Source organism: Pezoporus occidentalis, unplaced genomic scaffold (genome assembly GCF_034315485.1).
Source record: "Pezoporus occidentalis ecotype Australia unplaced genomic scaffold, CSIRO_AGI_Poc_V1 ctg145, whole genome shotgun sequence".
In the NCBI taxonomy this organism is placed as follows: Eukaryota; Metazoa; Chordata; class Aves; order Psittaciformes; family Psittacidae; genus Pezoporus; species Pezoporus occidentalis.
The window spans coordinates 1,259,273-1,274,467 of NW_026913263.1; the positions used below are offsets into that span (position 1 = coordinate 1,259,273).

At 50.2% G+C, this 15,195-nt stretch overlaps 1 protein-coding gene across 4 annotated transcripts in view; it reads left to right on the plus strand.

The window, feature by feature from the left end:
- The window catches only part of CACNA2D2 (calcium voltage-gated channel auxiliary subunit alpha2delta 2), a 233,437-nt gene that overhangs the window by 102,508 nt on the left and 115,734 nt on the right, over positions 1-15,195 (plus strand). For all 4 annotated transcript variants that reach the window (XM_062610205.1, XM_062610203.1, XM_062610204.1 and 1 more), the window contains one exon: positions 8,088-8,204. In XM_062610205.1, coding sequence (XP_062466189.1) covers positions 8,088-8,204 — 117 coding nt within the window. The remainder of the gene's footprint in view (positions 1-8,087; positions 8,205-15,195) is intronic.

Sequence of the window (15,195 nt, forward strand, 5' to 3'; positions counted from 1 at the left end):
AGTCTTTGTGCTGCTGCTCAAGTCTTGCTGGTGGGACTTAATTGAAAACCTCAGCTGATGGGACTTCACAGGGGGTCACCTCTCAATTAAAATCTCCAGGTATGTGGCATATTTCTCTTAAAGATTCAGTTTCTGAACTACACTGGCTTAGGGAGCAGGAAGCACCACCAGGTGAAAGGATGCATCTGGAAATGCATGGAAGAAAGCTGTCTTTCTCTGGTCAAAAGGCAAACTTTTGTGAGCCTGTGCCACCACAGAGGGGACAGAAAGCCATCAGGCTGGCTAGGAAAACACTGCAGAGCATCAGTGTGGGCTCTGCAGCACCAATAAGAGCAGGGCTCTTGAACAGCACAGGTTGGGTGGATCCTGCAAGAGCCAGAGGGATGCGTTGGACAAGTGGGTCTCTTCCAGCCTTGCTTCCAGCAGGTCTGTATGTTTACAGAAATGCTTCCAGTGCTCAGGATTAGGGATAAAAGCTTATAAACATGAATCTCTGAAGATAAGAGAAAGCCCCCAGATTCACAGGAGAAGGTAAATGGAGATAATTGCCAAGTTGCTATTTCTTAAAGTTCAATTTCTTTAAAATAGATCATTACTCTGCAGAAAACTGTAGGGGTAACTGTTGACAGTGCTGACTTACGCTGGCCTAGATTTCAATTGCTCTAGCTCTAATAAGAGGTTTAGTTTAATTCCATGTCAGTGGAGCTAGCCCAAATTTCCATCACTGCAGCTGAGAGCTGAATTTGGCCAGTAGCAGCCATCAATAAGCATAAAAGGCAGTGCAAGGTAATTGTTACTCTTGTTCTTGTGTAGTTGGAAGGAAAGCCTGCAAAGTATGTCTGCGAGCTTTAGTGTTTGAGGCTGCACAGCGCAAGCCCTTTTCCACAGCCCTTCCTACAAGAAGCAGCAGCTTTTCTGGCACAGAAGATAAAGCTGTTTTGGGAAAGAGGCCTGGTTATTTATGTACAGTCAAATCTCTGAGGATCCGGGAGGCTTGCACGGCTCGGTGCAGAGCGAGCAAGGGAGCTGTGTGTGTGCTTGGGATGTGCTTGCAGGGAATGGGGAGCAGTCTTTGCCTGGCTGCAGCGTCCCTACCCCAGCACCATCACTGTCAGTGTGCTTCAGCCAAAGAGGCTGGGTGAAACGCTTTCCGTCTTCTCTCAGCGGTGCTGGTTCCTTCCTCATCCTCCCTTCTTGCTGCTGGGGAAACTGAGCCCAGTGAGGTCCCATTTTGGGTCTGTATTAGCTTTTGTGCTTCCATTGTCCTAAACATTTAGCCTTGGAGGGAAGCAGCGCTATAAAGGAAAACAAAGGTTTAGACTGTCCAGCAACTGCAGGAAAGGCAGAGCTGCAGCTGCACAAAGTACAAGGCTGATCTGAGAAGCATAGAAGTTTCTTGCTTTACCTTTCCCTAACCGTTTTCATCATCTTCTCTTATTCATCTAATTCACGTGCACTCTGAAGCCATCAGTCAAGGCACAAACCCTCCCTGGGCTCCCTTCTCCCTCCCTCTTCTCTGAGCCCTTCAGTGTCCCCTTCCTTCTTCCCGAGCCCTGCATTGTCCTGGTGGCTCCAGCAGAGTGTGTCCCCGGCTGCCCAAGAGAGCACTTGAGTCTCTCTCGGTTAAACTGGTGATCCATTCCAAAATTGATTTTCATCCTTGCTTATAGGTAAACCGATGGAAAATTGAGTTCCGTTGACCCAATATACATCAAGCATGTCTTTCTGGGAGAGCTTCACGCGGAAGGATTTGTGCTGCTGTGTCAATGCAGCTTTTGATCTGACCTGTCCTTTGCTTCAGTGCAACGTAATTTAATTCTCTTAGTGACACTGGGCTAAGCCCAGCGCGATCCGGTGTGTGGAGGCACTATTCTGATAGTGTAAAGCTGAACCATAGCAGAATAACACATCTTTATCTGTGACAGCATCCCCCCTTGGATGCACCTAGGGTGTTTAGGTGCAATTTTAATGATGCTGATCTGAAGTGCAGCTGTTCTGCATGGTCATGACTTAAACTGATTAAACTCTTCCGCATATATCCTGAAGGAAACAGTTGAGGTACCTTTTAAAACATACTGCATTTTCCTTACAAAAGCTTTTACTATGTCCATGTAACCAGGACAGCAGCCAGAATCAAGGATCAAATTGAGGAGAATTGGGTTTTTTTCTGCTTTAGTGTACAAGTGTGTATTTTTAGCGATCGTGTGATCTCCGAATGCACTTAGGTACCTGTCTGATGTGCTGTAGCTTTCTCTCCCTCACACACACTAGCGTAGCAGTCTGTGCTGGGCTTATGCCCTGACCTGGCAGTGAGTCCCACACCATCCAAGTGGCTGTGAGTGCGCAGAGGAGTGCCAGGGCAGAGCTCCCATCCTGGTGGAGACCTCATGTGTTCAGTGATTTATTTTTACAGCACTTTATCTAAAGGAGAAGTCTGAACTGGGGGTTGTGTGGTACTGAATTACCTTGCAGAAGATTCACTCTCTGCAGGCAGCCAGGCAGGTCCGTGGCTCCGAGAGCTTCTTGTACAAGGGTTTGGGTTGCTGAAGACTAAAAGCAGCTTTCCAGGCCAGGAGAGGTTTTCCCTAATCCAGGCTAACTGTGCATAGCCCTTTATCCCTGCCTGGTTGCTAAATTATGCATAGCAGTCTCAGGTCTGCTTCAGAGCTGGCAGGCCTGAGGTCTCAGTGTAGAGGCTCACGATCCTGGGTTGAGCGAGCAAAAGTCCTTCTGCTGCCACTGCCATAGAGGAGGGGAGATGTGGGTGCTGGTGCTGGACAGGGAGCACTGGAGGGGCTTCACCTCTCCATCCCTGGTGGCATGGGCTGCCTTCCTCTCTTGTCCTCTGTGGTACTGCTGCCTTTTAGCAGGCTCTTTAGCGAAGGAAGGAGGGCTCCGTTCCATGGTTTGTTTGCTTCAATTATAGCTGTCCATCCCTGAGGAGCCGCTAAACTGCGCGTTTCAGTGTCCTGCTTCTGCAGGAGAGCTGTGAAGAGCTGCTCGGAGGGTGCTTGCTTTTTATGAGGTAGGTGGGAGGAAGGAGCACAGCAGGGAGCTGGGGTTATGGATGTCAAGCTGTTTGCCTCCTGCCCGCACTCCAGCACATCCGCAGGCAGCAGGAGCTCCTGCTCTTGCTGAGCACAACGCAGAGGGGGTGCCAAGGGGCAGCCACCTGCCCCATGGCTCCTGAGGGGTCAGCATGGCCGGTGCCTGGGCTTGGGGCTGTGCTCAGTGCCATGTCCTCAGGGCTGGTGGCATCCATGGTACCGCCTCTGGGAGCTGGTGTGGGGTGGATTTGCAAAGCACCTCTGCTCACCTGCAGCTGCTTCCATCTGCCTGCCCCTCTCCCGGCTCCTTGACAGGGAAAACCAGGATTTAGCACCTTCCTGGATGATGGCTGCTTCACCAGGAGGCCACCCCCATGCCCTCTACCAGCCCCTGTCCCCCTCGTCCCTTCAGTGCTGTGTGATCTGCTCTGCACACGGTGGTGCGGCAGCACGGGCTGTCCTGGCGGCTGTCAGCGAGGTCGGTATGGCTCCTACCGCTGCCTGCTTGATTATCCCTGATGCTGCGCCGAGGCTGACATCCTCCTAATGTCATACAGACACTACGATGATTACCATCATTGCAAGAACTATAAGCACCAGACGATGAAATTTAACAGCAGTAGGTGCAGCAGGGATGAGATGGGAATTGTGCTGTCTCTGCTCTCTGCCTGTGGCCCTGAGCAGTCTCCATCTTCCAGCAGGATCTCTGGGGTTTTGCACTCCTTTTTCTCCCAGTTTCCCAGCCACAGTGCTCCTTGATCTGCCTGGACCATCTCACAGTGCTCTTGCTGGGCAATTCTTCTCTAGGCTCCCTCTTTGTCAGAGGGGTCTGCTCTGTGTACCCAAGACATGAGTAAGTCTGCTCAAAGGTTCCCCCTGATACCCTGAGCCACAGGGAAATGTCAGGACCGCCCCCATAGGCGGTAGGTGACTTGAAATGGGCCAGACCTCTGCTTGTGTAGTAGAGACCAACAGCTCCTGAAGCTCCAGTGGAAGCACTAGATAAGTGTCTGAGCAAGCAGTGCCTCCGAGGGCAGGTATCCTACTACAGCAGTTGTTGTACTGACTAATTCCCTTTGCAGAGATCATATCTGGGTCACTGTATGAAGCTGGTGAGCATGGGCCTGGCTGTGGGAGCTTGCAGCATCCCCCTGAACAGAGACCTTCCCTGCCCCCCCATAATAATGTCAAGTGGGAAAACCCTTTTGTTTTCTAGTGCGTGGCCTTAGTAGGGCACAACCTGGCACAGTCCCATCTGTGGGGCATGGCTCTCGTGCCTTTAGAAGCGTGGTCAGTCTTTGGCCTCCCCGCTCTGGGTGTGATGCTCTGGGTGCAGGGAGGCAGTGCTCTGTTCTGCCTGGAGTACTCTGCTCTTTTGCAAGCGTGCCAGGCTTGCACTATGATTAAGGGCTCGTGTTTGGACTGCAGCTGACCAAACCAGGTGTATTGGACTCATACAGCAGGGGGAACAGTTCCTGGAAGATGACTGTTACCCAGACCAGATGCCTTTGCAGCAGGAGCTGGAGCTTTTCGCAGCAGAGCTGCTGGGCTTGGCCCCGGGCAAAACCCAGCTGGGGTTTGTGCTGTGGTAATGGCCTGTATCCTGCCCAGTGGGGCTCCCAGCTGCCTCGTGAGGGTTCAGCCTTATGGTGGTTGTTCTTGTTCTTCTGTGGTGGGGTGGGAGTCTTGCCATGGAGATGGTGCTGTGCAAGCACCGCAGGGTGCTGTCCCACAGATACCTTGATTTGTGGGGAAACACTGCTTCCTGGGGGAATGGATCTATGGGGAGAGGGGAGCTGGTTTGGGTTGCATATGTACCTCCCTATCCCAGCCCTCCCATCAGTGTCCTCCCTATTGTCCTGAGCAAGGAGGCTGGAGCCTGATCCTGCTGCTGTGCAGGGAAGCCCCAAGAGGCTGGGGCTGAGGAGACAATGCTCACTTTCTCGTGGTGCCCAAAGGCACACGTACTAATGGTGCTCTATAGGGAGCTCCCCCAGAGTTTGTTGTTTTCCTTCCTGTTTTATCATCAGATAACTTGACCCATGGGAAGGTGCTGGGTCCCCTTGCAGCAGCTCACTGAGTAGTGATTCCTGCACCCCTGGAAGCATTCCTGCACCCTTTTCCCTCCCGGACTTCCTGGTTTCATAGTGCTGGGTGTGCCCATGGGGAACAGGGAAGGGGCAAATGCTTCCTCTGAACCCTGACAGCTCCCTGGATACATAGGCACGGGGAATTAACAGCAGAGACGAGCATCATTTGTTGTGCATTAGGAGCAAGGCAAACAAGTGAATTTGGGGAATGGATGTTGGAGGCAGCATCAGATCTGCCTCTTCAGTTACATGGTTGCTGTGAACGTGTACTGGCAATTGGCAGTGTTACCAGCTCTGCTTTTCAGTAAGGCTACTCAGCACTGCAGTGCTGATTTAGCTCATCTGCTCAGCTGTTGATAATTGCATGATGCTCAGAAGTGTTTGGAATCACATTTTCCATGTTGCAGGTTGTCTTGCGCTGTCTGTGCAGCAACTTCAAGTTTGCCAACCACATTGAGCAGGGCTGATGCAAGGGCCTCACGTCTTGTTTCAGCATGGATGGAGGACGAGAAGAGAAGGTGGCTGATGTCTTCTGCCAAGAAACAAGTGATGGGACAAAAGGAAATGGCTTCATGCTGTGCCAGGGGATCTTGACACTGGATATTAGGAACAATTTCTTTACTGAAAGGGTGCTCAGGCATTGGAACAGGCTGTCCAGGGCAGGGCTGGAGTCACCCTCCCTGCAAGTGTTCACAAGCCATGTGGATGAGGCTCTTAGTGATATGGTTTAGTGGTGGCCTTGGCAGTGCTGGGGTAAGAGTTGGACTGGATGAGCTTAAAGGGCTTTTCCAACCGTGTTGATTCTGTGATTGCTTCACTCTGATGCTCCTGCATTGCCTCCCCTCCCTGCCTGCCAGGGGTACGTGCAGACTGTGAGGGGATGGACTCTGTTTGCAAAGGGGTTGCAGAGTAAAACCCAGACTACCAAGAGCGTGCAACTTGCACCCCCCTTCTCCCTGGGGTGCCACTGTAGCTGAGTGTGAGCTGAATGTGAGAATTCCGCAATTCCACATGGAATCAGAGCAGCGGTTTCTTGACTCCCAGGTCCCTGCTCTTACAAATTTCCAACCCAGGTCCCAGAGCACTGGATCACAGGAGAATCTCAATGAGAAAGGTTTCTAACCTGGAGAGAACTAAGGGCCTTTGCCATCACTGAGGAGCGTTTGGGATGTCTTTGGCCAGAAAAATCCTCCCAATATGGGAAATGCCACCTTAGATAAGTAAAACCCAGCCAAGTTCTGAGCAACCCAAACCAACACGCTGCAGTGGAGAGTGCGAAGCTGTCTGCATTGCCTGGAGCACTCCCATTCATTCCCCTGCCTGTCTGGTACGGTCTTGTGCACGTATGGTCACCGTTAATTCCTGTTGGATCTTTCTAATTAACGCTGATGAACTGCTCAGCCAGGAAGACTGCAGAGCTCTGCAGCCGCAGAGAGGCTGGGGGAGCATCTCCTGCTTTCTTTCTCCTCCCTTGTGGACAGGCACCGTTTCTACCCGTAACCAATAGGAACTAATTTTCTCTTTCATAATAGAAATACTAATGTCAGGACTCCCTCCTTACCCAAAGCTTTCTCCTTGAGATTGCTCCTCTTTGCTTTCCTAATTGCCGCTGCTCAGCTGGAGGTGGTGCATGTCTTCCAAACACATTATTTTGTTATGCTGTTACTTACCAAAGAGGAAAAAAAACGTAGAGTATGATAGAATATTGCTTTATGTGGAGCTTTCCTCGCCTTAACCCCTTCTGTGCCGATGTGGGCCGTTTTTCCCTAGCACAGGATGTTTTGGCAACATGTGCTTTTTGGTGTGATGGAGCTCTGATGTGAAGAACACGTAGAAATTGTTTCTCCTGGAGCCTTAGGATACCTCTAAAACATGTTCTCTTACTAAAGCATCCTTTCTGGAGTCGCTCCACTCACATAATGATGACCTGTAATAAGACAGAAGTTGCTGAATTGATGTGAAGCAAGGGTGGGTTGGGGACCCAAATGATTTGGGTGAAGCCCTTGGGAAGAGATTGGCTGAAAACTTCTGAGCATTTTGTGTGGCACCCCACTGATGGAGGTGGTGGTCACCACCTGGCAGGCAGGGCAGGTCACCTGCATCCCTTGGGGCTCTTGGGGGGCAGAAAAAAAACCCAACAGTTGCCTGGAGTAGAGCTAGGATGGAATGATGATGTATGTGATAGGACAAGGGGTAACGGGTTAAGACTTAAACAGGCAAAGTTTAGATTGGACCTAAGGAAGAAGTTCTTTAAGGGTGGTGAGGCACTGGAATGGGTTGCCCAGGGAGGTTGTGAATGCTCCATCCCTGGCAGTGTTCAAGGCCAGGTTGGACAGAGCCTTGGGTGAGATGGTTTAGTGTGAGGTGTCCCTGCCCATGGCAGGGGGGTTGGAACTGGATGATCTTAAGGTCCTTTCCAACCCTGACTATTCTATGATTCTATGCAGACACAGTGTTGTGCTCCACACCTGAGGATCCCTGCTGGCAGCACAGAGGGGCTGGGGGCAGGCAGGGAGCTGGGCTTGTGCTTGTGGAATTCAGCAAGTGGGGAGGGGAAGAGCGAGTGGTTAGTGGGCTTCAACTGCCCTTGGGTGAGGGAAGGCAGAGGAGCGTGGTGGCTCTGCCTCTGCCGCTGCTGTAGCTCAGCAGAGGCAGAGGGGTGCGCAGTGTGATGGGCAGCTCAGCTTTTGAGAGAGGGGGGTGTGCTTACAGCCTGCAAGTGTGAGGGGAAGCAGCTATAAAGCCAGTGGTGTGGGCAGCAGGTCAAATGCCTTTTTTTTTGCCCTGGTTGCAAAGCCTTTCTTCCTTGCTCCACTCATTTCCAAAGCTTATATTGTTCCTTAATCCATATTGCTAAAATTCTGTGTTAGAGGATCAGCTTTTCTGTGGGAAGACTGCTGTACTTCTCTCTAATATTGACTGTCTTTCTTTCTCTTGTTTCCCTTCTTAGATCTACAATGAGAATAGAAACCTGTTTGAAGTCAAGGAGAATGTGCCCAGGAAATTGGTGGAGAAGGTCGCAGGGGACATTGAGAGCCTCTTGGCCAAGAAAGTCCGTGCTTTAAAGGTAAGGGGATGGCCCTGGTGCCAATCCTTAGACAGATATGATCAGTTTAAAGAAGAGGGTTGATGCTGGTGTTGCATTATGATCTCAGCTTCAAAGTAATTGCGGTGGTTGTGTGGCCTTTTCTGGGAACTGCCTCCTGCAGTTGCATACTCATATGGAGTGTGTCTGGGATGTGAGGTGAGAGCATATCACAGGAGGAGCTACTACAGGAGTCGTCTTGCTTTTTATCTCCTCCCACCATCATGGGAGCACCTGAAGGTTCTGCAATAAGTATACAAGTGACAGCAAAAGCCTGGCAGCGAGTTTGACCCGCTCATTTGACTGAGGTGTGGTGAATGGGAGCAGTGTCCCTGCAATAGCTCATGGGCTTGTTTCAGACAAGTGGGGGTTTTCCCATCGAGGGGAGGGCGTGCTGAAATGTTTGTGCCAGTGCCTGGTACTTGAATCCTGTGACTCTGGTTGTGAGTTGCCCTTGTGGGTTCACACGTTTCCAATCTACCATCCTGTTTTATAATGCTCCTTTTAAAATGAATTCATCTTATCTGTAGTGGAGCAAGGTGACAGCAGGTCTGTGCTCTGCTATGGCATTCTCTGCTGATGGGGAAGAGACAATTGCCTTCCTGGAGAGACAAAGATATCCTCCCCACTGCAGAGGGGCTTGGGAGCCACAGAAGAGCTTCATGCACCGGAGCCATAAGGTCTTCTCAAGTACTTGCTGTTGGGTTTGGGCAGGACTGGTTGATGTGTTGTTAAGGGCTTGGCTGATGCTGGACCTGAGACAAAGGAGTGATTCTGGCAGTGCTGGTTAGATAATGAGCCCTTGGGGAACAGTGAGCCATTGACCTGGATTAGTCCTTTCAAGAGGACTCCTTCAGAGTGCAGTTTCTGGATGGAGCAGTTTCTTACATCCAGCTTGCACATACATTCTTGCCGTGCAGATTTGGTGGTACTGCCAAGAAGATCTGGAAATGGGGAAGTTGATGGGGGAGGAGAAATTGGATCTTCTGAATTTCTTCCACATTGTGCTAAGCTCCTTTGAAGCAGTGGGGCTCCCACAGCTTCTTCCACTCTCCAGCCTGTGTTTTCTTCTGCCTCAGCTCTCCCCTTAGTTGAATCATCTCTTCTGGAGTCATTTCCTCCCCTTCTCTCATGACTCACAACAGTGATGATGACTTCTTGAAATGTATTTTTCAGCATCTGAGTCAGGTGGGACTCCATGTATCAGCCAGGGCAGGTGAGGAGGGAGAAATGGAGCCTCTCCTCGATGTATGAATTGCCAGATCACTCATGTGCTCACTCTATGGAAAAGAGGCATCCCTGTCTCCCTTGCTGCAGGAGAGAGAAGGGATGTTGCCTGTGCTTTGGGGCTTTGTAGGAAGGTGCCAGCCAGCTTTTGGGCACACGTGATGGATGCATAGTTCAAGAGTGCCGTTCTGATTAGGTGGTGATTCAATCCAATCATCAAAGAGCCTGTTTGTTTCTAAGTGAAAATATTAATATGTCTTTATTAAAGTTAAACTGTGTGCAGAGCACTGATTAATAATACATAGTATCTTGCCTTGTGTGTTGCATTTCTAAGAAGCAGAAATCAAGCACAAGAAACCAAACTCATCTGTCTGGCCCTGACAGCCCTGGTGCAGCCTCATGGCACAGGTCTGGCACTAGCAGGACACTAATTTCCTGTGTGCATTTCGGAGCGCTGGAGCCAGGTCTGGGTATGTGTGTGTACAGAGAGAGCAATTGCTTCCTAAAAGAAGTCATCTACAAGGGGCTGGTTATTTGGATGCTGTCCCTCCTTTTTTGTTCCCGACCATCGCATCTGATGACAGTCCAGCATGGGACAGAAAAATTCCTAGGAAGATCATAGAATCATAGAATAGTTAGGGTTGGAAAGGACCTTAAGATCATCCAGTTCCAACCCCCCTGCCATGGGCAGGGACACCTCGCGCTAAATCATCTCACCCAAGGCCTTGTTCAGCCTGGCCTTGAACACTGTCAGGGATGGAGCATTCACAACCTCCCTGGGCAACCCATTCCAGTGCCTCACCACCCTAACAGGAAAGAATTTCCTCCTTGTATCCAATCTAAACTTCACCTGTTTCAGTTTGAACCCGTTACCCCTTGTCCTTTCACTACAGTCTCTAAATGAAAAGTCCCTCCCCAGCATCCCTATAGGCCCCGATCTTTTGCAATCCTCTCTGTTCCAGCTGGCACTAGACAAGAGCATCTGCATTCGGGTCCTGGGGGACTTGTACCTCTGTCCCATCCAGGCCTCTGTTTGACAGGGATTTGCACTAACTGCCCTTTTCCCCAGCGTCCTCCAGTGTCTTTTTTCTATGATGATTTCATTGCTTCAAGCCTGCCCCCACAGTCTCCTTTGGGCTCTGTAGTTCCAGCTGCTTTTTATTCCCAAGGTTTAGCAAAAGTACAGCTCATATGAAGTGGAAGTAATAGATATTGCTGAGGTGGAGTAAATCCTGAAGGAGCTGACATAACTTTTACCCTGTGTATTGCATTGTGAAGAAGTTCCAGAGATCTTGCTATAGGTGAGGTGTAAGAAAACAGGACATATGTTCCCAACCAGGTGCTTTAAGGGACTGCTCTTGAGCTTGCCCTTGTTAGGGCTAAGAGACAGACATCTTCCCTCATGTGTGAAAAGGAACAAGGTGGCAGGTTGCCACATCACAAATCCCCATTGTGTTTTCCGTGTGCTGGGGATCGCAGCTGGCTGGCTTGTGGCTCAACGCCACCTGAGACTAGACCTCAACAGGTTGGTTGGGTGCCAAACAGATTCTTTGCCACTTTTCTAACTTAAATTTCTTGTTTCTTCTTCAATCTCTTAGTATGTTCAGACCCCTGCTTGCCTTTTTATGTGTTGAGAGGGACGTGTGCAGGCTAGGGCTTCTTGGGTGAGCTTGTTTAGGAGACCAGATGTTGGAGTTCAAAGCTGGTGGAGCACTGAATGAACCAAATCAAAGCCATCACCTGGGAGTGGGCACAGGGAACATCTGTCTCTGGATTCCCAAACCCAAGGGTCATTTTCCTCTTTTCCCTTTCTTTCTGTGTAGCCTTTCTAGGATTCCCCAACTCACCTGTAGTGAGAGCCTCAGTGGCTGTTTGGTGGGCTTGGTGAAGATGAGCAATAGCACATTCTCCATAGGAGGGAAAGGAAGTAGCAAAGGTAAAAGGCATTGGAAGGAGCCTCCCTTGCCATCAGATGCAGCTCCTCGCCTTCTCCATGTGCCCAGACCACAAGGGAATCTCTTCTTCCCTTGCCTGTGCTGTTGCCATTCCCACCTTGTGCTCTGCAAGTAGACCAGGGCTGTTTCTTCATGCCACACCATGTCCCTGATTGCCCCAGCTCTGCTGCTTGCAGCCATCAAGGAGCTCTTGGCAGCCCAGCCCTGCTTCCTCCCCTGTGCTGGCAATGCCAGACACATGGATCAAAGCAAAGGAGTGGCAGAGGGGCTGCTGAAGTGGTGAAAGACTTTGGGAAGCGTGGCTGAGGGGTTGCTGCACCACTTTTGCTGTGCAGGCTCAGCACCTCAGGAGAGTCTTCTATGGCTGCAAAAGCACCTCTGCAACGAAAAGGTGCTGGGGGCCCAGGTGGAGGTCACTGCTGGTGGTGCAGGATCAAGGAGGGTATTTCCTCCTCTTCTTCAGGCCACAGCACTCCAGACCTGATTCTTTTATAATACCAGGTGAAGTGCGTGAGTGATGCTTCCGAGTGTGTCCTTGCCTGAAGCTTTGCAGACTGGGGTGAAGGGAGTTGTCATTTGGTGGAAGAGGAGGCTGAGAGATGGAAATTTTAGATCCTAAGGTATGTTTTAGGCTTCTTTCTACTTTTTATACAGTTCTTGCAAAGGCTGCTTTTGGATGCTGACTGCTTCATCCTTCACATATTTAACCACAGACAATTTGCTTTGCCTCCTGGGAGCAGCACATACCAGAGCTTACTGAGTGGGTTATGCCCTGAGGTGAGCTATTTATACACCGTGACCAGCCTAAAGATTGCTGTCTGTGCTGGTGGTCTTCCCCATCTCTAAGAAGAGGCCTCCTGATCCATAAAACTTGCTATGAATGTCTGCAGGCTCTGGCATTGCCCCCATGGGACACTGGTGACATGACTGCGCAGGTGTCTTTTCCAAAGAGCTGGTTTAGTTTTGCATACTGTACATCACTTTTGACTTAAGGTGAAGTTTGGTATTTTCCCAGTGGAGCTCAGCTGTGTGCAGTGCCATGTGTTGAGCAGGAGGGCAGCAAGGTGGCATTTCATGTCTTGGAGAATTTATGGTGTGTATTGTGCGTGTGTGTGTTTTACATAGACGTATGTGTAGCAGGCTTGGTGCACCTTGCATGACTCTGGTGATGAGAGAACTAAGAGCACTTACCAGTAGTTAAGAGAAAAGTTTGTGGGGGTTTGTTTATTCTGCTCTGTGGAATTTAACTGCATTATTTTGGGTTAAAACTTAAACAGGGGCAGTTTAGATGGGATGTAAGGAAGAAGTTCTTTACTGTGAGGGTGGTGAGGCACTGGAATGGGTTGCCCAAGGATGTTGTGAATGCTCCATCCCTGGCAGCATTCAAGACCGGGTTGGACGGAGCCTTGGGTGAGATGATTTAGTGTGAGGAGTCCCTGCCCATGGCAGGGGGGTTGGAACTGGATGATCTTAAGGTCCTTTCCAACATTCTGTGGTTCTCTGGTTTTTGTTGCTATGTGTTTGGCTCCAGTGTGGAATAAGCATTCAGTGGAAAGGAGGGCTTTGTTAGAAGGGTTCAAGGCTCCTGTTCCTTCAGCTAAGGTGTAGAAGCTCACAATGCATTTCACTGAAGGCTTTCAGATTTCCCTGTAGGAAAACCTACACTTGGCATTAGATGTCTTCTTTTGACAGAAAAATGAATTCAAAGGACAAGACTGGGTATTTTCTGTGTTTTGAAAGCATGCTGCAGGGATGACTGGCTGGGTTTCCTGTGGCTTTCCCCATGGTATTCCCATCTTCCTTTACCTTGGATCCTAAGGGATGGTGGCTGGAAGAGCTGGGATTTGGTGCACAGCAAAGGTGATTGATCTGGAAATGAGTAAAGCCCAGGGTTTTATACTGCCTTAACCAAACTTCTCAGTTCTGAACCTGATTTCTATCAGCTGCCCTCATTTGGGGTTTTCCCGCTTACTGGCATTTTTTCCTTGCATGTTCTTTCTGATGTGACAGTGCAGTTAGTACTTGGCCATGCTTCAGGATCCTCAGATGGAGGTGAGGTGGGAGTTTGGTGCATTACCACAAAGTACTTAGCAAGCCAGCTCCTTGGGGGTGAGAGCTGGTCAGCGGGGTAGGAGCTCAGGCTGGTTGTGCTTTTAGTCCCGGCTCAGTGCTCAGTGCATTACTGCTCAGCTGGGACAGGTTCCAAGCTCTATTTATGTCTGGCACAAGCATATATCAAGAGTGCAGAGGAGATTTAACTGGACAGGTTTATCCCTTTAACAATTCTGATAGCCCTGAGATTTCCCTTGCAGGTATGTGGTGAACAGAGTGTTTATCAGCCCTTCTGCTCCCTGATAGGGACAATAAAAGGTTTCATTTGTCTGAAGAGCTGCAAAAACTGGCATGCAGCAAAGCATCTCTCAGCCCAGTTCAGAGCATCTCCCCACTGACCTCTGTCCTGGCATGGGCTGGCAGGGAATGAGCAGTGCGGGCACAGCAGCTTTGTCTTCTCTCCTTTGCTGGTCTTGGTCCCTCTGGTCTTGGTGGCAAGTGGTGTTCAGGGCAGGCAGTGAAGGGGGTCAGCATTCAGCAGGAGCTGGGGTCGAGCTGGGTTTCTCCTCTGCTGCTGGCAGTTTAAGGTCCTGTTGCCACCTCGCTGCCCTGCTGTGCTGCCTAAAACAAGTTCTTCCAGGCACTCGCTGGCCAAGTTGTTGGTGTGTTTAACTAGATGGAACCCAGGACGGGAGACAGAGCCCTTCCTGAGCTGCAGTGCATGGGGACTCAGGTTGGGTGGCACCATGCAGTGCTGCACACGTGGCCCTGGTGGGTTTTCCTGCTGTGGTGTGATCTATGGCCCTGGATTTTACCTGGTGGGGGATTTCTGGCCGTGGCAGAAGACCAGAAGTGGTCACTCCCTGGCCTGCTGGGTCCCAGCCCAGTGTCCAAGCTAAGGGGTTTGGTACCCATCTCATCTAGACAGCAAAATGGGGGAGGAAAGAGGGAATAAAGGTAGTGATGGGATGTGGGGCTTCATTGCCCCATGCATACTCACCCTGTTCCAGCCACATGGCCATGAAGAGGAGCAATTCCATTCATGGGGGAAGGACTGTAACCAACATAAGTCTTGTGTATGCTGAAGTACAAAACATTGAAGGGTATGATCTCTGTGCTTAATTCACAGTGACAAATCCATCCCTCTTCCTGCTGCTTTGCAAATTGGTTGGTGGCTTTTGTTTTTAATGCTGTTTTTAATTTGCTCCTAATCAGGCCCTGGCTGCCTGTCCCTATGCATTCATGTATGTAGGTATTTATTCAATCCTGTGTGTGTGTCATCTCCTGCCTTGCAATTTGTTCTTGTGCTGGACCTCCTCCATTAATCCAATTTGAATCCAACCTCCCAGGTCTGGGATTTTAACTCACAGATTGCAGAGGGGACCCACACAATGCCTGCACACCAGGACAGGGGTTTGTTGTCTAATCTAATCAGGGACAATCAGATGTTTGTAACAAGTCAATCAAAACTGTATTGGGCCAGTTTGCCAAGCGATGTAACCAGCTTTCTTAATAGCGCTAACACGATTTAGGGCTTCCTGCGCTTCCATGCAGATTATGTTGAAGGTTTCCCTTTCTTCTCCCATGAACGCTTGGCAGCAGCCCAGCCCAACGGGCTTTACAACTTCATAAGCTGCTTGGTGCACCCTGCAGCAGCAGGGGTTTGTGAGGACACGGGCTCCTGCTGCGTCTCCCCCAGCACCGCGCATGCTGGAGGTTGGATGATCCCAAGGTATGGG